The sequence below is a fragment of the Dromaius novaehollandiae genome, chromosome 1, assembly GCF_036370855.1.
Source record: "Dromaius novaehollandiae isolate bDroNov1 chromosome 1, bDroNov1.hap1, whole genome shotgun sequence".
Taxonomy (NCBI): domain Eukaryota; kingdom Metazoa; phylum Chordata; class Aves; order Casuariiformes; family Dromaiidae; genus Dromaius; species Dromaius novaehollandiae.
The window spans coordinates 116,966,910-116,991,857 of record NC_088098.1 but is presented as its reverse complement, the minus strand read 5'-3'; the positions used below and the strand labels follow the sequence as shown (position 1 = coordinate 116,991,857).

The window sequence follows — 24,948 nt, the reverse complement described above, 5'->3', positions numbered from 1 at the left end:
TTTTCCTTTCTTTAAAGTCTAATATAGTTTGATCACATGCCATCTTTCTATAGGTTCAACCAAGTCAGCCTGCTGAAGTGAATAATCTGTACTACCAGAACACTTACCAGACACTGTCTTATGGTTCATCATATGGCATTCCATACACTTACGCTGCGTATGGATCATCGGAAACCAAGTCTCAAAAAACAGATAATACAGTTCCTTTCAAAACTCCCAGTAATGAGATGACTCCTGTTACTATTGATTTGGTAAAGAAACAGCTTAAAGACAGGTAGGACAGACCATCTTTCTAGACTTAAAGACCTGTCCCCTAGCTTTCTGTTCCTCAGGCACCTTTTAGTCTCGGTGAGCAAATGCAGAGTTTCATCGCTGGAAAAGTACTGACTGGCACATCCATTAACAAAAAACAAAACAAAAAAACCCCAAAGTGAAGATGACATTGACACTTTTTCGAAAATCTCCTTGGATTGCTTCTCTGGAAGTAAAGCTTTAAATATGTGGCCATTGATCTTGTTGAAGACAGGTCTGAGTTGCATCTTCTGGACACTGCACAGTCTTATAGTCAAGAATTGAAAGGCCAGTGAGGTCTTTAGCTTGTGAAGTAACATTATTAAACTGTAAATCAGGTTTTTCCCCTGAATAGGTAAAGAATTTAGGTTTTAGTCTAAAAAGATTTTTTTTGGTTTAAACATTGTAATCTGCTTGTCAGGTACGGAAAAGGTCCTACTGAATGAACAACAGAACTGCAGGGAGAAATCGTTTGTAATGAACAACTTGCCCATTACTTGTCCTCAAAATCGGTTTGTATGCCCCTTGTAGTGTTACAAACTTTGTTAGTCAGTAAATCAAGTTACTAGAGGAGGATGACTTTACATGAAATATAGTTCGTATACTTTTTTTGATAGGCAAGCCATAAAAGCTTCCTCCCTGCTTTTCCTTTAGGGTCAGCCTTGCAATGTTCTAAGTGCTTTCAACTCCTGTGGAAGTTCATAGGAGTCGACTAAGCTCAGTGCATTGCACTGCCTAGCTAATTAATTTAAGCCATTAGCCTTGCTTTTTAGGTAGAGAGGGGAGAGAGTGGTAAATTAAAAGTTGGAGAATGTTTCTTTAAAATATTTCCCATATATAGACCTGGAACTTGCAATGTGTGTTTAATATCTCAACAGTCTGAAATACGTAGACTTTTGGATGTAAATTTGATATTTATTCATTGCCCCTCAGGTTGGACTCTATGAAAGAATTGCACAAAGCTAATCGGCAGCAATATGAGAAACATCAGCAAAGCCGAGAGGACTCTACCAAGGCAATTGAAAGATTAGAAGGGTCTTCTGGGGGTATTGGTGAACAGTATAAGTTTTTGCAAGAAATGCGAGGGTATGTCCAAGACTTGCTTGAGTGTTTCAGTGAAAAGGTAAGGATGCAAAAACATTCATCTTTTTTCAATAAAAAAAAAAAGTAGGGAATCATAGTACATGCCAAACCACACAGCTCCCCTTTCGAAAAAAGTTCCCTGAGAACATTTTCTTCTAAAGGTTTGGTTATTCAAGTGTTGAAAAGATAACTTTACATCATGCTGAGTTAGCTATCAAAAAAGCTGTCTTTTACAGTAGGACAGATCACTGGTGTATTTCCTGCTGGAACATAATGCTGACTTTAGATAGCCTAAAAACATTTTTGGATTATCTAATCTTTCGCGTTATGGTAGATGATATGGCACTTGAACTTTGCGCAGATTCTGCTTTTTTCGTATGTTGGGTATCAGGTTAACAAATACTTGGCCAAAAAAATGGGCTGAATTACAACAACTAGTTTATGGAATGCTTTATAAACACAATAACAAAGATTTGTATTTTGTGTGTTATTGTTAACTTCCTCCTGCCAATCAATTTCATATGTCTGGTAGTGCTCTGGTATCTGGAGGAGAAAAATTCTAAAACTAGTGTTGCTGGCTGGAGCCACCCAAACTTAAAAGTATACATCTTCCATGTAGTACAATCCTCCTGTATATTTTTAACTAGAGAACTTAGTCTCTCTTCCTTATGCTGTTCATTACAATTTAATTACTTAGTTTGATGTATATAGTTAAATGGCGTGTTTCTATATGAACTTCTTAAATCTGGTAAATAAATTAACTGTTTACAGGAACTTTAAAATTCAGTTAGCAGTACAGACTATTCCTTTGTTGTCTTCTGACTTATTTGATACAATAATATGGTATCTTATTACGTTAGCTGTCAGAATTATGTAAGTTGAGTAGTTAAAGTTACTGTTCTCCTTCACTTATCTTGGTAGGTGAGGAAGAAGAAAATAGAAGCATTCTGGTTGCTAATCAGTTATACAGTAGTTGCCCAATATTAATGGTTTTGGGAAATGCTCATCTTCAAACCTGTAAACTAGAGAATCACCATCAATCATGAACAAACCGATGGAATTGTGGACCAGTTAATTCACTCAGCTCATTGATCACTTACTATAAGTGCTCTTCACTGAAGAAGCATTATCTGCTTCAGGAAGCAGAAGCATCCTGAGCCTCTACTGGTGCTAGCTAATCATGGATAATAAAGGTGACTTCTCTGCTGCTCCATCAGTGCTGGTTGCCCAGATGCCTAAGTTCTTATTTAGAGATAACTATTCATATTTTTGCTTCTTAGATGAATTTGTATTTTAGAAGACAAGTGGAATATCTGTATTTCCATTCATTGTTTGTTTTTTAAAGTACTTTTTGTTAGATTTCTGTTGTAGTAAGTGTAGGCTATGCATGGATGTTGTCTGTATGACTGTCCACACTGTCTTGCTAAAAATATTTTGTTTAAACCAGTTGTTTTAGAAAGCACCTTTTTGGGTATAAACCAAGCCCTTTAGTCTCCTAAATTTTTTATAAACCAGGGAAGTTTACTACTAATAATGTGACAAATTCAGTTCAGTTTGTAGAAGACCTACCTAGTTATACTAGGAAATCAATTCTAGCCATGATGCAACAGATTAGCTGCTGATAATTTAACAAATAGGCTTGTTAAGTTGCTTTCTTACAATGTGCCTTTGCTTTCCTGATAGCTGCTCTTCTAAGGGTGCTACATTTGTACCCTCCAAAAATACCCCAAATGGCAGTCCCGTGAACTTGAAAAGATGTGCTTTTTATCAATCTAGTGCTTCTTAAGGGCATTCAGAGTTTTACTGGTTTCGCTCGGATGTTGCTGAAGTACCTGTACACACAGTGAGTTGCAGAACTAGGCTGTGATGTGGTCAGTTTAACTGGAGCATTACACTAACTATAAAATTCTATGTATTCCTCAGTTCTTTGGCCACACAATCTGTTTTGGAATTCAGTGCTTTCAGCATGACGAAAGTACTATGAAATTCAAAAACAGTGGCCCACAGGATATAGCAAGTGTGGGTTTTTTGTTTATTTTTTTTCTTGGCCTTGATTTTGTTTTTTAAAGGGTGGGAGGGGGAGCAAAAGTAATATTTTTTATTATTATTATTTAAATAAAGTAATAAAATACAGCAGGAAGATAATCTTTCTGTAGAGGTAAACTACCTTCAACTTTTTTGTAGAACCTGTGGTACTGGCTATTTTGCTATTTAAAGCAAGTGTCTGTGTGTGGCTTGTGCGTGTGTATATTTAACCACACACAGACACTTGCTTTAAATATTTTTATATATTTATATAAAATATATATGTGTGTATATACACATATATAATGTATGTGTGTGTGTATGTATGTATGCATTTAAAAAAAACACTTTTTTTTATATATAAAATATTAGGACCTTCCCCCCATATGATACTTTGATACTTTTTCTTTGTTTTATTAGGCCTGGTCATGACCATGTTGTTAGTCAAATTCACATTGATAGTGGCCGGATGAGAAAGTGTTTCGCTGAACAAGCACTAATGCAATCATAATATACTTACCATATTCAGAAAGAGTCAATTCTCCTAGAGTTTCTGTGTATGTTCATTGACTGAGTTTTGGAAAACAAAAAATACTATTGTAAAGTGGAGTTTCTTCCCCCACCACCTTATTCTTACACCTCTTCAACATGTTTAACCCTTTGTGTCCCACCTCCTCCCAAACAAAAGTTTTGTTTGTATTCTGTTTTGAAGAGATTCTGAATGTTAGACATGTATTGCTCGTTGCTAAGGTGCAATGGAGAGTATAAACAGGCAGCTGTTATGCAAATTTTAAAGACAGGCAATAGAAATGTCAAATCCTGTATATTTGTTTCCCGTAAATGATAAAATCAGTGGAATGGAGGATGCTTGCATGACCAGTTGTTCTTTCACAAATAAATATTGTCAAAATTTTGCTTTCTGAGAAGGCTAGAAAGTGGTAGTAGTGTCTTTACTTTTTGAATCTAAGCATATGCAAGAGCTAGGGAAGGACTGAATTTTTCTTAGCTTACCTTTGACAACATGGTTAGGTGAACTGTTACTCTACCTGCAAAAGCAATCTTTCAAAACACACTGCGAGGAGTTGTAGGTTAAAGCATTTTGTGATCTAAATGTTCTGAAACCTTTGCATTTTTCCTCCTGCACTATTTACATTGGAAGTAAAATTTTTAAAAAATCACTGAATTTAAAGTATCGACTAAACAAAACAGTGAATGAATGAAGATTATAACTTTATAGTAGGTAGTGAAATTGTCAGTCACTCATCAACCACAGTAGTGACTGTAAAAGAATAACTTCTAAGTTTCTTAGGTTGTAAATGGAAAATATTTTGAATAGATCCACATATTTGAATGTGTAGCTGACTTCTTTTAATGCTGAGGCAATTATAGAAAGAAACTCGGATGGTTACAGAAAAAAATTATGGGTTATTTCAAAAAAACCAATTTAACTTTTCAGTTCTAGAATTCCATTTAGATACTTACAAGAAGAAGCTATTTTCTGTGACAAACTACAGTAAAACCAATATGTTGTTTGATTAAATCTGTCTTCAAAATTGTCTTAAATTCTGAATTCAGACTTCCAACCCTGGGATTTTCGCTCTCCCTCTTGTCTTCCTCTACGCCCTATTCTTTCCCCCCAACATGTTCTGTGTATTTGGAGTTGGTAGGGAGTGTTTTGTGGGGTTTTTTTGGCCTTGTAGTCCAACTTATACCCTAAAGAGCTAATAATTCTTTGCTTTTAATATCTCTTCTGATGTGTGTATCATTCTTGGATAGCAGAAATGGCCCTGCAGGTATAATCTCATAATTTAAATTTTGCTGAAGGGGAATTTTTAATAACTACGGATGTCCTGTTCTAAATTAGATAAGGAAGCAATTTATGATTTTATTTTTTTGTTTAAAAAATACCCCATAATCTTGGATGGTAGGCAGCAATGAAATATTTGACCTAAAAAAATGGAAGACTGTGGACTAAACATATGTCTTGGAGGTAAGGAGGATACAGCATAAGTGTTTGTACCAAAAAGAACTGAGTTACAGGACTTGACCTTTCCAGTTTAAGAGTTTGTGAAAAGTTCTGTGTTACATTTGAATATTTGTAATGATCTAATTTCAACTTGTCCCAAGACATGAATCTACAAAAGTGAGCAGCGAATCTGCTGTCTAATGTCTGGAAATTCCTAGTTGCTATAATAGATATTTTTGTTACAATTACTACTGAAATTTCATCCACATTTTTTAAAAAAGAATAGCAGATCTGATTTAGCTTAAGTCTATATTTGTCAAAGGTTATAATTAATGCATAACTCACAGAAATTTTATAATTTTGATTTTAATGATAGGCTTGAGTAAAACTTTATTGAACTGAAGTACCTGTTGGCATAACATGTTTATGCACTTGCTTTATTAAATTACAGTAATGTTTCAACATGTGCTAATAGGTGTTGTAGCAAAACAATACCTGCTAGCTTCAGGAGGTTAGATTTATGCCTTGTCTTTTCACTGTATACAGTCAGGTTGTTTTCTCATTAACCTAATAGAATATTACTATAGTCTGATTTAAAAATAGAGTGGAAATAATGAGGTCTGTGAATTGTAAGTATTAGCCTGGCACAGTATTTAAGTGCACTCAAAAATTCACAAAGAGTACTTGAAATTACATTTTACGCTCTCTAAAACAATCGTCTTACTGTGCAGACTCATTCAATCAACAGAAATTACTTTCAGAACGTTACTGCTACAGTTGAAAGCTATCAACATTGTTAAATGCATGCTTTTTCTTCAACCTGAAATATTTACTGGTCCAAGTGATACAAACGAGTAAAAGAAAATAGTTTGTGCTACTAGAAGTACAGTGACAGCCTTATGCTTCGGAATAGTATGGTACCCCAGAAAACTAAGCACCTGAAGAATTCGATATTACGTAGTGTGTTGTATTTTTACAGGTGCCTCTGATTAACGAACTTGAATCCGCAATGCACCAGCTGTACAAACAGCGAGCTTCCCGCCTTGTCCAAAGACGACAAGATGATATTAAAGATGAATCTTCGGAGTTTTCAAGCCATTCAAGTCAGTCCATCTTGAAGGTTTTTATTATTCATTAAACAACCTTGTTTACTTAGTATGGCTAAATTTAAATTTAAATGTTAAAGTATGACTGTCTTAAAGCTTGTCCTTACTCTTGAGATGGGTAGAAGCAAGTTTAGCTTAAAAGTTCTCTAATCTGTTTTGTTTTAAACTCAAAGCTACTCTAACTCTGACTTCATCTCTCCTTTCTGTCAATCTTAACTATATTTTCTCTTTCCTAGCACTCAAAATGTATGAGTGGTGGTGGTAGTAGTAGCAGCAGCAGCAGCAGCATGTGACTTCAGATTTTCTGCTTGTGTTAGGACCTTTATTTTGACCTAGTTGAAATTGTAAATTTCCTGTAAGGTCTACAGCTAATTCTATACAAAGCCCTGAAGAATTGTGCTAGAGAGGTTTGGTTGTTTTTTTTTTTTTTTTTTTTTTTTTTTTTTTTTTTTTTTTTTTTTTTTTTTTTTTTTTTTTTTTTTTTTTTTTTTTTTTTTAAACATTATTCTGTAGGCAGCATAAGTATTTTATTTCAGACACCTAGCTATTTCAGACACCTAGCTATTAAAGTTAAGGATCCGGAAGAGACTGTTGCCATTGTTAAAAATCAGACGAATAGAAAGTGATCCTATGTGTGAAATATATTTTAAAATTAGCCAGTCAAAACACCCTCTCATTGTGAGTGTGGGGATAGGGGATTCTTGTTGAGGAGGGTTTTTTTGTGATGATCACTCTTGGTATGTAAAACTCTACAAAAATGTAAACAGTAACTTGGATAAAAATATACTTTTCTTTGAGGAGGAATGTATAGTTCAGCATTATATGATGGGTAAAATGTCCCATTAATACTAGTCTCCTTTCAGTTTTGGAGAGCCTCCTGTTTTTAAAAATGGATTTTTTTCCTGTGCTATTGCCGACCTGAAATTCAGTAATGCAGTAAAAGCTGTTTCCTGATCTGTCACGATGTGTAAATACCATTAGAAATAATTTTCTGAGCTTGTATTAAAGCTTTAGGGCCTCAGAGCTGGTCATTCCTTTACAAGAGTGGTCAGCATAAATGCTCCTTTTAGGACTTTATTTGGAGCCCCAGGTGTCATGTGTAGCCCTTGCAGTTTTACCATGAAAATGCTGTTGTGACGACCAGAAGCCTATTGTGCTGTAAGCAGTTTCTTAAAAGAAGCTTAAATGGACTATGTTGGACCAGGATGTGATTGTAGGATAGGAATAATTGTCATTGTCAAGGTTGGGTTTTAAAGGGAGATATTACCTGTATATCTGTGAGTCCTGAGAATGGGCTCTCTCTTGAAATAGTTCAGTTCTGTCCTTTAAATTATCACAGAAGCTAGGAATAGATGCCAGTCTGGATGTGATGTTTGTTGCAGATGTAGGCAGTCTGCTTTTCATACAACCCATCAGAGCACTACTAAAGGGCTAGAGGTGGATTTAAATTTGGTTGCCAGCATCTGCTTTACTTTTTTGTAAAGACATGTAGCTCCTCTTTGAATAACACTTTTAAAATTGGACAAATGATGGCTTCATCCATATGTTAAAGTTTTTAGTATTTCTTTTGTGGAATTATAGTACTGACCCAGATCATCATTAATATTTTTTTTAATGATGGATTTGTAAATCAATTTAGTTAGAACATGTAAATCTACTCCTGTAATTTGGATAGGCTTTTTTTTTTTAATTTTCATGTTTATATTTTAATGAGTGGACTTGAGTGCTGACTAATACCCATTCCACTTTTAAGAATTTACCTAGAAAGGATAAACTGGAAACTTTTTTTAGGCCTGCCTGCTGGTCACTAATCAGCTTTCCTGATTAGCTGTCTTGTTTTCTGTAATCAGAATGGTCTATTATTGAATTGCTGTTTAGAAAGGGGAGGGGAGAAGATTTATTTTCTAGTAGATTTTGATGCATTTGAAATCTTGGGTAATCTAAAGAATACAAACTTTATTTCAGTGAGAGATACCATATGTATAGAACTCTGAAATATCATATATTTTAGCTCTGGTCACTCTTCTCTGCCTTCATTTTTGCTCACTTTATTTTCGAAAGATGCATATGCTGAACACATTTATGTAAGCAGCATTTATTTCTTGGACCATTCAATTTAGGCAGTTTCTGTTAAAACTGTTGACTTTATAGTTGAGCATTGTTATGAGAGGGACAAGAGTGAAGTATGGTGAAAACAGTCTTCTGCTTGACTTAAGTGGAGATTTTTCCAAATTCCATTACTTCCTCTTTTAACCTCTAGACTTGTGAATTCAGGCTTCAGGGTGCATCTTTTTGAAAACCTCAAGTTTCTACTTCAAATTACAACTCGGTTTTGAGTAGGTAAAGGGCTCTTGTGAAACTGCCTACAACACATTATATACTTGTAGATAAGCATTTTAATTTTCATCAATATAATTTTACAGATAAAGCACTGATGGCACCAAATCTTGATTCTTTTGGACGAGACAGAGCGCTCTATCAAGAACAAGTGAAGCGGCGGACTGCAGAAAGAGAGGCTAGAAGGTAGAGTGCTGAGATTTCTTATCCATTAGGACTTTTTGCCAGCTTGCAGAATACAATTATCAATGAGGCAGAAGTCTTGTGTGACACGTAATGGAGACAGCAAGATCTGCTCCTTTCCTGGAGAGCTTACAAGCTAGACAGAAGCAATAGGGAAGGAAGAAAATACTTAAGCTGGAATGCTGGGCAGGGGTATCCCTAAATAACCCCACTTATCATGTAAATGTACAAAACAGGTGGCCATTTTAAATAATGCTGGTTTAAATCACTGAAAGAAAATATAATAAACCCATTCAGTATCTGCATGATCTCTGCTGGTTTCTCTTCCCTCCCGTTTGAGACAGCAAAATAGTGAAAGTTGTTTTCACTCCTTACATTAGAAGTTAGGACAAGCTTAGACAGGTCTGTTTATTATACAGGAAAAAATGTAATAGCTGTTTCATGCTGCTGCACCTTTTCAGAGCCCGTCGTAGACAAGCGAGAGAGCAAACCGGGAAGATGGCCGATCACCTTGAAGGCCTTTCCAGCGATGATGAGGAAACTTCAACAGATATTACAAACTTCAATATGGAGCGAGGTTAGAAAAACAACTGAGGCTTATGTAATAAAACACAGAAAATTCAGCTAAGAAAAAATCAGCTCAGAAGCAGCCCCACATATATATTTCACTGTATTTTGGTGAAAGTTTGGGAAATGTTCCTTGCTAGATCATCAGTGTGACCACGATACTCCTTTAAGCTAGCCTGTTGTGCAGTTTGCTGCTAACTAAATATCCCATCTGTAGTGATATGCTTTCTATTTCATTCAAACCTACTTCTGTATCTTCAGTGAATACCAAGTGTTCTCTGTTTGGAACATGATTTATCACTCTCCAAAAATCTACGGAGAATTGGTTATATGCTAACACATTATTTTGCTTTACATGTAGAATTTTGAAGATTTCAGTACTTTGGGAAAATTGTTGTTGCTTGTGAGGAAATATATTCTGGAGTTTTGCATAAGTGTCTACAAATGCAGTGACAACACTTTTATAGATTCTTGTTACAGCCTGACAAACTTTGCAGAAGTTAAAGAACAATGTTGACTGTAGAACATTGCAGAAAGTTCTCATAGTGCTGACAGATTTTAAATTTATCTGCAGTTTTATGACTAGTTTGCTCAAAGTAACTGTTACTGTAATTATGCAATGAATGGGGTTGTAAATTAAGCTAATGTCTCTTGAGCATTGGGGGAATTGCAAGAATCTTGAGATTTTGGGGGAAGTGCAGATAGTCTGATGGAACAGTCAGCTTTAACGGTGGCAGATAAAAGGCAAACAGAATGCTAGAGGTTACTGTTAAAGCAGTAGTTGTAATCCTGCTACCTTCTCATCTTCAACCCGAGTACAGTTATTACCATATCTCATTAAAGAGAACTTAATCAGATTACAAGAAATGCAGAGAAGGGGAGCAGTGAGAACCACATATGCAGGCTAGTTTTGTATGTGTATGAGGAGAGATGAAGGTTCTGGACTCTTCAACTAGGAAAAGGATGGCAGAAGGTAAATGGGGTTTTATGGTACTAGAATAAAAATATTTGGAGATCTGAGAACACCTTTTGTACTTTATATTGTGAGAGCTTAAGGGAAATGAAGTGATCAGATAGGTTTAAAATAAACAAGTCACTCTTCACAGAGATAAAAATGCTGAACTCAGTGCTGTAGCTGGTTGTGGAGGCATAAAGTATGAACAGGTTAAGAGAAGCATTTAAATGAATTGTCAAGCAGTTGGATCCTTCAAAGGGGCAAATGTTCTGTATAACTTCAGCTGGTTGATCCACCAAAATTGTGGATGCAAGTAGAGAGCTGTTTTGATTAAATAAAGCATCTGTTCGGAGTTGTTAGGTGCTATAGTTAACTTCACGAAGTTAAATGATATAGATTAAAAATTCAGTGTGGCTGAATTGCTTTTTGTAACTTGATGCTCTTATATGTATGAAAGCTTTCTGTACGAGTTTTGTCAGTTTTTAAATAACTGTTACATTTCTAAAGCTTTTCTTTATCATTCATAGCTCTTACGTTAGTCCATAGTCCATAATCAGCAGTGAGCTATATGGGACAGAAGGATGCACCTTGGGCCTCCTAATTTTTTTTGTAGACTGAGCATCTTTTCTAGATCCCAGTGTGAAAAGTGTGTTTGTATGACGTGATGTTCCCTCAGCCCTCTCTATGCCTGTTGTGTGTACTAATATTAGTCATATGCAGGTAACTGCTGTAACTTAACATTTAATACTGTGTGGCCACAGCAGAAATGACTGGCTAAAATAAAGCTAATCCTGGAGAGTAGAAAAGGCGAGAGGAAAACAATACATAAAGAAATGAGAAAATATAATACATGAAAAAAATTGGACCATGTAGAAAACTGGTAGTGTAAGTATGATAAAACATAGCAAGTGTGCTAAGGGATTGTAGAGGTTGCTCAGTGCTAATGGACATGTCACGTGTTCAGCAGCTTAGTGTGGTGTCTGCCAGGACCACTCTGTCTGGAGTGCTGATTCAGTCAGCTAGTCTCAGAGATGCCCTGCTGTGCTTCGATAAACAAAGTTGTAGAATAATTTGGGTTAGAAGGAACCCGGAGGTCACCTGTTCCAAACTCCCACCCAAAGCACAAGGCCAGCTTTGAAGCTAGATCCACATTGTTCTCTTGCCTATGTGAATACAACCCAATTCATTACCAGTCCAGCAGCTGGTAGACTGAAAATCATTGTATGAGGTGTTTAAAGCAAGACCTGTGATAAAACAGTGTACCAGGTAGTACCTATGTGCTCACATTTTTATTATCTTGTATACATGAGGCAGAAGTAATAAAATCTTTAGAATAGAACCTGATGGGTTTTTTTATGTTGGCAGTAGTTAAGTTTGTCGTTCAGCTTCAAAGTCTATTGTGAAAGAGGTATTGCAGGGAAAAGGTGATTAACTCATTACCATAACTTTTTTTTCCTCACCAGATCGTATATTAAAAGAATCCAGCAAAGTTTTTGAAGACGTTTTGGAAAGCTTTTATTCAATTGATTGTATTAAGTCACAGTTTGAAGCCTGGCGTTCAAAGTACTTTGCTTCTTATAAGGATGCTTATATTGGCCTCTGTTTACCAAAGCTGTTTAACCCTTTAATCAGACTTCAGCTGCTTATCTGGACTCCTTTGGAGGTAAGGTCCTGTGCAAGCAACTTTCACATAAGCTTTTGTATAGTAGCTCTTTCACACTTCTGCAGAACAAAGTGAATTGCACCTTTGACATGTCCTTCTCCTAAATGCATGCTCTAGGCATGAGGTTTGAAATGGGCACCTGTCTTAGAGTGATATGCGTTTCTGGTGAGTTTCTGGGCCGTTGTTCCCTGTGATTTTTTTTTTTCCTCTCCCCCCCCAGATTCCCAGCAGACCAGAGTTAAATTCAGCACATGAGGGTATCTTCTCAGAGAGTATTGTAGACCAAAAAGCCAAGCTTCTTCAGTAATATATTTAGGTTTAAAAATACTTCAGTGAAAATGGTGATTCTGGAGATGTTTCTTCAGATGAAGTGGAACTAAGAAGCTGGTTCTTTTGTTGACGTATGACCTATGTCCCTACATTATACACCCTTCCTTCTCTCACCTACCCATTTGTACTCTGTAGAACTTTGCCTGGCAATTTTTAAGTCTTCCGCATAATACTTGTTGCCCAGTTATTAAGTAGGGAGCATGGGAGAAGCAGCACTGCTGCAACCCAGCATCTCTGGCACATTTGTTGTCCAGCCTGCATATGTGTGCTGACATGAACAGCCTCAGGACAAACAGTTCAGGTAACTTGACTTCCACTTAGTTCTTCCTAGCAGTGAAAGCCCTCATGGGGTATTTTTGCTGTGGTCAGTAGCTTATCTTCACAGTACTTACAGGAATTTACTTTTTTTCTGCCATGTTGGTTTTTACTGGGGGATGGGAGAAGGCAGGTCAAGGTACAGTGCATAAGCCCTGTTTTGTTAGGCAACTAGACTAATAAGGTAGACCGTCTTTCCTCCCTTTCAAAGCTTAGCTTATCTACAGCAACTTCTGCATGCATCTCAGCCTGTCTCAAATGACTGATGCTATCCTTTCTTCAGAGGTGTGTTTTCTTAACCACTAAGAGAATATTTGTAAAAGGTGATCTTCTACCTCCTCTGCTCTGACTGCAGGGAAGGGAAGTAAGAGTCTTTGGAGGGCATTCAGAGTATTTGCTCTGACTAAATGAGGGGGAATCTATGAAAGGTGGCCTCATTAAACTGAAATGTGCTTTTGTGAATACTCCCTACTCCCTGTTTTACTCTTATGTGAGTTTCCAGGCTGGCAAAACAAGCTTAAGTTAGTTGGAGACAAGGTATAGAATTCTTAAATCTGACAGTTTTCACTACTGTTTCTCCATTGTGTGTCACTGTCTCCATTAAGCTCAACTCTTGTTAAGTTAGAAAAATTACAAGGCGTTCATAAAAAGACTTTTTAATCCAGAAGGCATAATTTTATAATGTGTAATGCAAATAGACTGTATTTCTCACTTTTCACCTAATCTGTGGGCTCTTAATTGGCTCAGGTATAATTAGAAGTTAAAATCTGCAGGGCAACAGCTGTCCAAAAAAGGCAGTCCTATTTCTGCTATTTCCCTTGCATTAGATCTAGTGGTTGTGTGGTTGCAGAATGAATTGGTTTATCTGGCTGATCTGTGAAAAATTAACCTTGCATCCCATCCTCTCCCAGGTTTTGGTTGGGAAAAATTGTTTCTCCATTCACTTCTCAGGAATCAGGCTTGCCTATGTTTCTGAAAGAAATAGCATTGCTTCAGAAGTGGGGGAGCCAAGGCAGGAGGTGAAGTAACTTGCCCATCCTTATACCAGATTCCTTTGATCTAGGTGTAGATGAATACCTGACACCTATAGAAAAAGGACTGGATTTTCAAATTGTTACTGTGCTTGAATACTGCTTACCTTGCTTAGAACACTTTATAGACAGCTTTAAAGCAGTTCTGTCCTGGTAGTCAGTATATCATGCTTTTGGCATTCTAGCAGGTTTGAGGCTCCTCTTTACTAAACTTGTTGACTTCAAATCTCTGTTTTGGAATCTGACCTTTTTTGATTCCTTTTATTAGGGCAAGTGTCGAGATTTTGAGACTATGTTGTGGTTTGAATCGTTGCTGTTTTATGGCTGTGAAGAACAGGAGCAAGAAAAAGATGATGCTGATATTTTGCTATTACCTACCATTGTGGAGAGAGTTGTTCTCCCTAAATTAACAGGTATAGGGCTTTTTTTTTTTTTTTAAGTGCTTGCTTATGCTTTTAGATTTTACTGGTTTGTAAATTCTTGATTGTCATGTGTGTCTGACTGCCTTGCTACCTGTTTTTGAGTACTTGCAAAGTTGAGTAATCCTTCAATCTCCTACAGTGATTTCTGAAAATATATGGGATCCTTTTTCTACAACACAAACATCTAGGATGGTAGCAATTGTACAGAAGCTAGTAGATGGATACCCTTCAGTGGTGAATGCAGAAAACAAAAATACACAAGTAAGTTACTTTCTTAAATATCCTGGATAAGTTAAGGAATTTGAATATATCTTGTAAGACACTATATTGGAAAACACTGTGTTTAGTGAGGAAAAAGAAGAATTTTGCCATTATTTGATGTTCTGCTGGCTAGTTGTAGAGAGTTAGGTAATGGTGGTAACTTAACTTAGGAGGAGGAGCTTGGTCGGTGAAGTCTGCCCAAAATTTATGGTGGAGATGAAAAGAGAGATGAACAGTACTAAGGTGTAGCCTGTGATTTGCTTTAAAGGTCAGCTAAAATAGTTAGAATTTTCTTTTTGCATCTTTGTAACCTTCCAAATCTGTTGTGTCATAATTTGCTTGCTTTTTTTATGAATACAAGAACTTATGCCATAAATTTAAGTGCCATGCCTAACGCAATGTATAGAAATGAGTTGCCTTTAGAATAGGAGATAGGCCAAAGTGCGTGTGTATGGGGGAAGTTAGCCAAAGATTAAAATGACATAAGCCTGGATTTCACAATAGTTAATTGTGTAGTGAAGCATAGCCATAAGGTAACTGTATTGCCTTCAATTTTTATTAAAAGCGTGAAATTTCAGCTCTAATTTTTAATTATTATAGGCTTCTGTAATACTTTGTGTGGTTAAGTATATATACCTTTTACTGTTTGTCACAAATGTACTTTGTTGCTTTTAAAATTAAAACTTCAGTGGTTAAATACTAAGCAGTGCTTTCGACACTACTTAGAACAAAAAAATCTGTTTCAGATGCTTCTAAAGGCATTGTTGCTCAGAATGAGGAGAACACTTGATGATGATGTGTTCATGCCCTTATATCCAAAAAAGTAAGTTTGCTTTTAAATATGTTAGACCTCTTTATTTGGAAGTCAGTGCCTTTTTTTCCATTGGTGCTAGTTTTTTTTTTTCCCTCCATACTTCTGTATGGTTCACTGGCTGGATATAGGAGCTACTGTATATCGTTACCATGCTGTGAGGATTAAGCAAGGGCAGGCTGGGCAGAAGAGGGGGCTATTTATAGAAATGAACTGTGTGTGTGGGAAGGAGGAAGTCAGCAAACTTCAGACAGAAGTGGTCTTGGTTGCTCATTAAAGAAATCTCTTACTTTCCAGCATCTTAGAAAACAAGAACTCTGGTCCATATTTGTTTTTCCAACGTCAGTTTTGGTCTTCTGTTAAGGTAAGTCAGTCAATGCATCTGGTAAACTTTTGGCCTAGACAGTGTAGCAACAAAGTATCATTCATATTTTTGGAAAATGGTAGATGGAGTTTTGTTTTAATTTTAGGTGAAAGAACTGTAGAGTATATAGGATTCTTAGCCTTTGATCATAAACTGTCCCCTCTTTAAAAGCTTGCCAGATGAAAGCACATCCTTTTAAACTGTGCATTGTGGCTTTACTCAGCATACTCAACAACCCAGTTTTTTTTTTTTTTAAGGATGTCATTATGCTTGTCAGAATAAAATATGTGGTGCTTTTATTTCACTTGTGTGGGAATGAGAGCCTGGTTTGTTTATTTTTTAATAGTGTGAGAAACTTCAAGAAAATAACTTGGATAAAAAGACAGTTTTATATCCTCTTTTGTAAAGGTAGTTACTACTTGTAAAGTGTGAGAGCAGTTGTAATTCTAGTGTCTTTGAAACAAGAAAGGGTGTGGAAGAAAAAGCCTGTGTATGTGGAATATGTACTATGGGGTTTTCAAAGGTGTGGAAGAAGCTATAGCTCTTGTAGTTTATTTCAAATGAAAGATTAGAAAAGTGAGTGCATGAGACCAGTGGGGATTGTGCTGCTGACCTCTATTATCCTACAAACAGAACTCTCTGGAATTTTCTATACAAGATTACAGCAGTGAGAGAGACTGTATCTAAATAGATTTGCAGTCACTTTGTTTCTTTAAAGTATTTGGCACTGATTTCTTTTTTCCACTCAAAAATAAAAATTAACTTTTTCTTAGAGCAAAATGTGCATAAAGCTCATTTATTAAAATGCTGATTTTAAGACAAACTGATTACTCGTTTACAGCTTGTGTTTCTTTTAAGAGTGAAATTGCCTGCTTCTGGTCCTATCTATTGGAGCCTGGGCAGTTCAGAAGTAGGCATGCAATTGCCACTGCTTTATTTTGAAGAAGCATTAAAATGCAGCTCTCTTGTGCTAGCAAGTCACCTATAGCATCACAAAGAGCAGAAATAGAAGCTGGGGAGGCAAGCATTCGCTTATTGTTTCCTCATGATCTGCCTTAACAGTAAACTGCTGGCAGCTCTTATTTGTACAGGGCTGGCAGCAGTTCCCTGCAGGCGGTGTGCCAGTGGGGGATAAGAGCCATGTCGCCTGCTCAGCCAGTGCTCCCCTTGCTGACAGCTAGTGTCTTTTGTGTCAGCGGCTTTTGGAGGGAAGGATATGCTGATAGTGCAGCTGGGGATTTGACTGACAAGGGACTGAGAATTTGCCCCCAGATGTCATATGCTAGGCCCCACTTGACTTGATATTGAGTCTTAAGTTTTGTGAACAAGCTGGCTTAAAACTTTTAATTTTTTCACTGACTCCTTTTGTAAAACATGAACAAAATGGAGGGTTTCTTTTCTTGTTGTATGAGAACTTGTATTGCCGTATACTGGTACTTTTCAGGTTCTGAATAATTTTGAAGCTATCAAAAGGCATGTTTCCCTTGCTGACCTTGGCCATACTGATGCATTTGGAGAGGCTCTAGAATATTGTCTGTCACTACATTTTTTTTAATACTTATTTTCCCTGTATTGTATTTTCAGTTATTAGGAAACTTTCTGCAGTGGTGTGGAATCCTTTCAAACAAAACTCTCCAGGAACTGTCAATAGATGGTCTGCTAAATAGATATATTCTTATGGCTTTTCAGAATTCAGAGTATGGAGATGACAGCATTAAGAAAGCTCAAAGTGTAAGTAAAAATGAACAAAATATTTAAAATACTTTCTAATTCAAAAATTCCAGTTGATGGAGAAGTATAGTTAAAACTTGAGGATACTTTTGAAATTCAGCCAGTCCTGGCTTCGATGTTGAAATGTCAGTGGGAAAACAGATTTTTTTAAGTCACCAGCTAAAGAATGAACCTTTCCTGGTTGCTACCTGTAGATAATGTAGGTGTAGTGTATGTTTTAGTGTTCACCACTTGAATTTTGGATTGTTGTCTTTTTGTTGCAAATTTTTTGTGGTTTCACTTAATTGGGCCTTGTCACTGCACTCTTACCTGGCAGATTTCCCAAATCATATTGGATAGTTTTTAAAATGTTGGTTAACGTTGTTTTTTAACTTACTTTCTTCTGTTACCTCTAGGTAATTGCTTGCTTTCCTAAACAGTGGTTCACTAATCTAAAAGGGGACAAGACTATTTCTCAGCTGGAAAACTTCTGTAGATACCTTGTTCATCTGGCTGACACAATTTATAGAAACAGCATTGGTTGCTCTGATGTAGAGAAAAGAAATGCAAGGTAATTTATATTAACGCAGCTGCGTTTCTTGTGCTTTGTGTTATTTGGCTGATGCATAGAAACATCAGTAAATATCTCTGTACTGCTGCAAATCTTCAAAAATTTTCTTTGAAATCAAATTTAACATTTTTATGGTATGATAGATGGGGCTTTTTAAGGTGGCAGAGAACAGCAGCTGTCAGAAATTATCAGATATTCAGAATACCTTTTGCACTACTCCTTGATGTCCTTGATTCTGGAAAATTTTGTAGTTACTGGTTCTGGACTACTTCACCCTCTGAGCCTGTTGTTGATTCCTGCATAACGGCTTCTGAATTACAAATTACGCTTTTGAAATAATACTGCATGAAAGTCCTGGTTTTACTTATGTAACCTTATTTTCCCCGTGATCTAAGAGTCTCTTTACTCCTGAAATGTAGAGACAGGAATTTTCCTTGAAGCATAGTGGACAGCAATCTTCGTTAAGGATTTTTTTTTTTTTTTTCTAGTATAGTGAATAACTTCCTTAGGTTAGAGCCTCAAAAATCCCTTTTTTTGCAGTTACTATGTTGGCTGTTGGACATTTGTCTGTTTCTAGAGTCACTTTTCAGTTTGGCATATGAATCATCATTTTCAGAGAAGCAGAGCTTTGTGCCATGCTGGGTCATGCTGAAACTACTTTTTATCCACTCCGAAGTTATGGCTTGGAAGCATGTGTCTGAAGTATAACAATGTCACATACCAATTTAATGTCACGTACCAATTTAAATTTCCCCATATGATCCAAACCCAAAACAGACCCTTTACTCCTTCCTTTCTGAAAGCAAAATGCCTAGTCTAGCATGGTATAGGAATTGAACTGAAGGACTTGAGAGAGAATCCAGTAGAGATTAAACTTTTATCTCTTTTGATAGCCACTTCCTAAATAGGAAAGAACTTTCTTTACAGCTGAACTTGTCTCCCAAAGCTTGGTAAAACTTTGTATTGGAAGATTAATAGCCAATTAATACTCCCCCACCCATGGTGAGGTTTAGTTTAGTTTAATTTCTGTGTTCTGACTTCCTGCTATTTCCGTGCATTTAATAAATCTTTTCTCATTGCCCCTATTAAGCAGATGAAGCAAGTCTGCAACAGAAGTATAGCACTGTACTAACTGAAAGATGTTATGCCTATTAATGTGAAAACCAGTACAGTTCTGTTTTAACAAATGTATTAATTTCTGCTGAAGGAATGATGTTATTTTCCCAAACTTTGGGTGCTTTTTTACAGATCAGCTAGTTTCACTTTTAAGATGAATTTTGGACCTCTAGTATTGTCTGCAAGACTTACATTTCATCTCTGCCCTCCCTCCAAGATACTAAAAATGTTCTTGACAGCCTAGGAAGTACAAACAACCCCCCACCCTCCCTCCCCAAGCAGTTTGTTCACTCTAAGCTACCTAGATTGACCTGAATCAAAATGCAGTTTATTTGTGGCAAGCTTCTTAGCTTTTTAAGGCATGAATGAAAATACTTATGTGCTTGACTTTGGGGTGGGGGCGGGGGGGACTCAAAAATTATTTGCTAAGAGCTGTGACTTATTTTATAGTATCTTAACTAATCCAAGACTTTTTCTTTACTCTATACTGCTTCTACTATAAACCAAAAGTATGATTTAATTCCTACTCCCTCTTTCTCTCCAGGGTTGCTACCCCAAAATAAAATTTTCAATTTCAGTATATAAAATTGATAACCAACTTTATCTGACTAAGCAAGCAGGGAGGAAGGTGATGTGAAATTATCTGAAATTGATTTGCTCTACACATTCATACTCATGGCTTTGGGGAAGGAAGAAAAGGAGATTGTCTGTTAAAATGCTAATACGTGTACAGTATTGTTTAGTTTCTGTATTGACTTTTCCCTTTCCTCTTATTTAGGGAGAACATAAAGCAGATAATAAAGCTTCTAGCAAGTATTCGAGCACTGGATCATGCTGTGACAGTTGCGAATGATCACAATGTAAAAGAGTTAAAGATTTTAATAGAAGGGAAATAGAACTTTTCTGACAACTCATTCTGAGCTTTAAAACCATTCCTGATGTGTAATTTATGTACATATGTAAAGTTTCTTAAACTGTAAAGTATTGATCTTGTTTTAATACAAAGTGCATTCTTATATACAGCATCCTTTAAAAAAAAGATTTCTTTGAAATTAAAAATGGAAACCCAAGATTATGATCTTTCCCAGAATCAGATTTTCTTCAGTTTCTCAATCTTGTTTACAAAAACACTTTGTACCCATGACTAGTAGTCAGCTACTTTGTTAATTGTTCCATGGTTAACTGGAATGTGTATAATATATTATGTGTAATACAATGAATGCATATATTTATACCACCATGTTACTTTCACACTGGATATAGAGATCTTTTACTGTTGAAATAAGTTTTTCATTTGCTAAAAGCTTCTCATTTTGATGATAAAATGATCATATTATTGGTCAAAAGGGCTGGCAAAACATGCAAATATGTGAAAATCATTTGACCTAAATAGCAGACTTTCAAATGGAACCTGAGCTTTAAAAAGCATCTGTGCTGGACTCAAATTGGAATAGCTAAACTTTGATTTGCATTCAGAATACGGAACTCTTAAGACTGTTCTTAGGAGCAAAACAGAAAAGACAACCTGAATCAGTACTTAATGATTTCTTTAACACAGGTAGACAATAAGAACTTGTGATTATTGCACAAGTATACATGACAGCACTTACTAATCCCAAACCATCTTTCATTTTGGAGGAATAATACTTCACCTATGAACTCTGGACCTCAATTCCTTGCTCAAGTTGGTTAAATTACTGCTTTTGTCCCTTTTTTTTATAACTTCATACATGGAACCTGTTCTTCTGATTGGTACAACTAAAGATGTCAAGCCAAATGAAGGTGAAGAAAATTTTATCTCCCATGATTTGAAGTATTTATATTGTAGTAAATACTTCAGATGTTATACTTCCTGCTGAGTACATCTAAGAATACAGTCTTACAAAATTTTTAGTTTAGCCGTAAATTAAAAAGAAAACCCTTTAAATATATGCTGATTTACATCGTAACACTAGTGACTTGATCTTGGGGTCCAAGGAATAGTAACAGCTGTAATAGCCTTGGATTAAGATCTACTTCCAGGTGTGCCGTACTTTTTGGGGAACTGTAGCAATAAATTGGCATACTGAATAACATAAGAATCATTGTATTTTATGCTCATGTCATGTGGTATAAATGAGTATATGAAAAATGTACAATTTGTAACATGCACACTTCATTTGGACACTGAACAGTTGTTTTTCTGATCTGTTGGGACTGATGGAATATTCAGAATATCTGCTTTTAAAAATTGTTTCAATAAACTTGTCTGTCAAGGAGCTGTTGCAGTATGCCCTGGTAAGCTTCATTCCTTTAGGAAGGTGGTAAAGGCAAAAGGTATGCATGCTGGCTGACTATTTTAATACGTTTGGAAGAAAAAATAGTCCTTAGAAGGTAGATTTTGGAGTGAACGAAAGTAATACTGTCTTTGAAGGAAAAAAACCAAAAAGATAAAAATTAGACTCTGGAATTCTTGTATACCTACTGAAAGGGTAGTTAAGGTGTTTCAAGAGTTTCTTGTGCTGGTAGCTGTATGATTTTTTTTTTTCATTATTGACTGATTTGATCCTTCTTGTGCTTAAAGTCATCTTGTTATTAGTATTTTGCTAGGCTGAAGAGAAGACGCATAGTCCATGCTACCAGCATTTGTAAAAGAATATTTAACTGTACTTGGGTGCCTTAATCATCAGAGAGATTCAAATTCTTAGATTTGTATGCTTGGGGGAGGGAGAAGGGTTTGTGTGTGAGGGTTTTTTTTTTTTAATCAACAAAAATATGCGAAATGAAGAACAAACGATTTTGTTATCAGGAGGTTCAAATCCATGCTGTGCAGAGACTTTTCTGAATCTTAAGGCACGTCTGCATTCCAGTCACAAGATCTCCAAACAGGGAAGATGCACAGCTGAGCTGCATTTTGGCATTCTAGTTTGGCTGCTCTGTAGCCTAGCTGCTACAGTATGAAGCTCAGTGAAGGTTAATTTGTTGTCTTTAAGATAAATTCTTTAAAGCAGGTCTTTATAACAAAACTACTGCCAGAATTCAAAATAGCTGTTACCCTTACCTCTGTGACTATATGTATACCTGCCTCTGTGGACAGAATAAAATACAGCTGAGCAGTTCCATGATCTGTGCCACTATGAGGTTGGTTAGCCAACTGCACATTTAGTATTACTGTTTGCAAATGAATGTAAAAGCTAACCTTATTGCAGCTGTGAAAGTGTACTTTATTTCTATTTGGATATTTTATGTAACAGAATGCCTTCAACTAGAACTATTGAAACAGTTTCAAAAATCAAGCAGCCTGTCTTCTCTTTTGAGTATATTAACATAAACGTGCATTTCTGACTCCATTCAGTACTGTTGAACTCTTTCAGAACAACTGAGTAATTCTTAAATGCCAGAGCTTTTCACTGTGGTTTTTTTTTTTTTTTAATGTCCAGAATTATGACTGCCACTTAATACTGAAATGGCCAGTTAGAAGATCCACAATTTCCCCACTAGAGAGTAAAGAAAGTATACCTGGAGGTGTCAGAATTTGGATTTTCAGTTACAACATTTTAGAAACTGTGCAGGGAATAAAGCCACACTGGTCCAGAAAACACTGGAAGAGGGCTGGAGTCTACTATGCCCTTTTAGTGCCAGGTGCATCTGTAGAAACAGGTGGCTGGTTGCTGCAGCCTAACAATAATCCATCTGCTCTGCAAGCACTCCTTGGCCTTGCTCTGCTGTCCACCCACATCCCCCTGTGCTGTGCTGGGTAACTCAGTTTGTTTTGCAAATCAAGTTTATTCATGCTCTTTATTGCCTGTCTCAGAAGAATACTTTGTAATGAATCATTCCCTCACATTTGCCTTCTGGCTATAACTCAAGCAGGAGAAAAGCTGCAGGTTCAAGCCAATGATCATCATCTCAAAATTTCCCTTTCTTCCAATAGCATAAATGTGCCATTCAGAACTTAAAATGCAGGTTTGTAACTGCAGTATTAGTAGACATGCACTACTAATGGAGCTTGGTCTTGCAAAGACAGCTTTGTTAACTGCTCTTATTAAAAATATGGGCATTTTTTTCCAATTCAGATTATGGCTAGGATTGTAAGGGAGGCATGAGGAGAATCTTCCTTCTAACTTGATTATCAATTATAGCTGTAGAGAATTTTTTTTCCCCCTAAGTAGGTTGTAGTCATTTTCATAGTTAAGTATTGTGGAACAGCAGCTATTTCTATTACCCTTGGCATCACTGTAGTAGACAGAGGATGGACTATGTGACTGTGGTGTCTATGCCCTTGCATGTTTAGGAAGTCTCTCCTTCCTCCCCCTTTAGAATAGTATGTTGTAATTGGAGAACAACATGCAGAAATTTCCAAAGTATACTTATGGCTGATAAATAATCTGACTTCCCATTTTGGGTAATGTGACACCTTTTCTCTGTACAAATGGTTAGAACTGTACAGGCACTTAAAGACTTTATGTAAATAATGTTATCAAATTATATGTCCAAGTTCCACTTTCACTTCTCCTACCACTTCTTTATTTACTGACCCAAATTAAATCTTAATAGCAAAGCAGTCAATGATCTTTAAGCAAAGTTACACAACTGTTTTTGGATTGAGGTATAATCCAAAGACAACTGCTTTAAAATTACTTCTCCCACAGTTGACCATGTATATCTTACTGTTCAATATCAGAATTAACAAATAATTATGACATGTTATACATGGATGTACTAGATGACAATGTAAACCCATGTGAGAACTAACATATTAGGGGACATGACAATCTTATTTTTACTCAGAAGTCTACAGGGACTCTTGAGAAAGTCTAGCATCCTCTCTAGTAGTAATTACCATTGTCTAGAATAGGAAATTCATTGAACGTGTAAGAAAACATTGCAGGTAAAATGTCATTATGAAATTGTGATGAACAGGACAATATATTACAGAATGATTACAGTTACTTAGAATTCCTGTGGTGTGCCATAAAGGTTATCAGTAACAAAGGAAAAACCTTGTCGTTTACGATCAAGGAAAACAAAATGAAAGCTGAAATTCAAAATGGAGAAGTTTGTGGAAAACATGCAGATACACAGATGCATGTAATTCCTCTTTCTCCTCCTTTGAGATGCATCTCTTTTTCTGTACAAGTCTGCTAATCTCTGCTTCTGCTTTCAGTTCTCCCTAAGTTACTCTACAAAAACTTTTTAGAACGAATCCTAAATATATATACTGAGGGGAGGGGAGATTTGTACCTGAAGCTTTGATCTGGTCTATGGCTTTGGTATAATGACTTTGTGAAGTCTGTTGCAACATGCTGAACTCTGTGCCCTTATGAGTGGTGGTGCCTAAAAGTAACGTCCAGTCATCCTAAGTTTATTAGTTGCCCCTGTGAAAATAAAATATCCTAGGATCAGTGTTCTAAAAGGGTGTGAAATGAACAATACAGTTCATCTGACCATTAGCCTTTACATGTAGTCACAAGCAAACCATTCCTGTGAGAACCACTATCAAGTGGGATGTGGAGAAATGAGAATTCTGAGGAGGCTTCAGAAAATCTTTGCTGCATGAAGCAGAATGGTTGTGGTTTCTGAGACACTCACACTCAGACAAATGGAACAAAGTGGAGTGCTTTGCTAAGAGCTGAGCATGTCTGCCCTGGGTTTGGTACTCCAAATACAAAATTTTTGATAGCTGTACAATTGTTAGTTGAATTTGTCTGAAAAAAACATAGTGGGACTTTTTGTATAAGAGTACTTAATTTCTTTGTGTAACTAAAACTCTTGCCCTAAATATCCAAAAAGTAAGTGAATGGGTATAAGATAACTGCATGGAGACACAGAATAATACAAAGGCCTACAATTTAAGGCTCT

The 24,948-nt window shown here is 36.3% G+C and overlaps 1 protein-coding gene across 1 annotated transcript in view; it reads left to right on the top strand.

The window, feature by feature from the left end:
- PAXBP1 (PAX3 and PAX7 binding protein 1) overlaps nt 1-21,365 on the top strand; it is a 28,265-nt gene extending 6,900 nt beyond the window's left edge. The window contains exons 6-18 of the mRNA XM_064524260.1: nt 54-274; nt 1,225-1,414; nt 6,345-6,468; nt 8,895-8,994; nt 9,453-9,568; nt 11,977-12,176; nt 14,121-14,265; nt 14,414-14,535; nt 15,282-15,358; nt 15,644-15,710; nt 17,295-17,441; nt 17,837-17,991; nt 19,886-21,365. Coding sequence (XP_064380330.1) covers nt 54-274; nt 1,225-1,414; nt 6,345-6,468; nt 8,895-8,994; nt 9,453-9,568; nt 11,977-12,176; nt 14,121-14,265; nt 14,414-14,535; nt 15,282-15,358; nt 15,644-15,710; nt 17,295-17,441; nt 17,837-17,991; nt 19,886-20,003 — 1,782 coding nt within the window. The 3' untranslated portion in view covers nt 20,004-21,365. The remainder of the gene's footprint in view (nt 1-53; nt 275-1,224; nt 1,415-6,344; nt 6,469-8,894; nt 8,995-9,452; nt 9,569-11,976; nt 12,177-14,120; nt 14,266-14,413; nt 14,536-15,281; nt 15,359-15,643; nt 15,711-17,294; nt 17,442-17,836; nt 17,992-19,885) is intronic.
- Nucleotides 21,366-24,948: the final 3,583 nt, after the last annotated feature.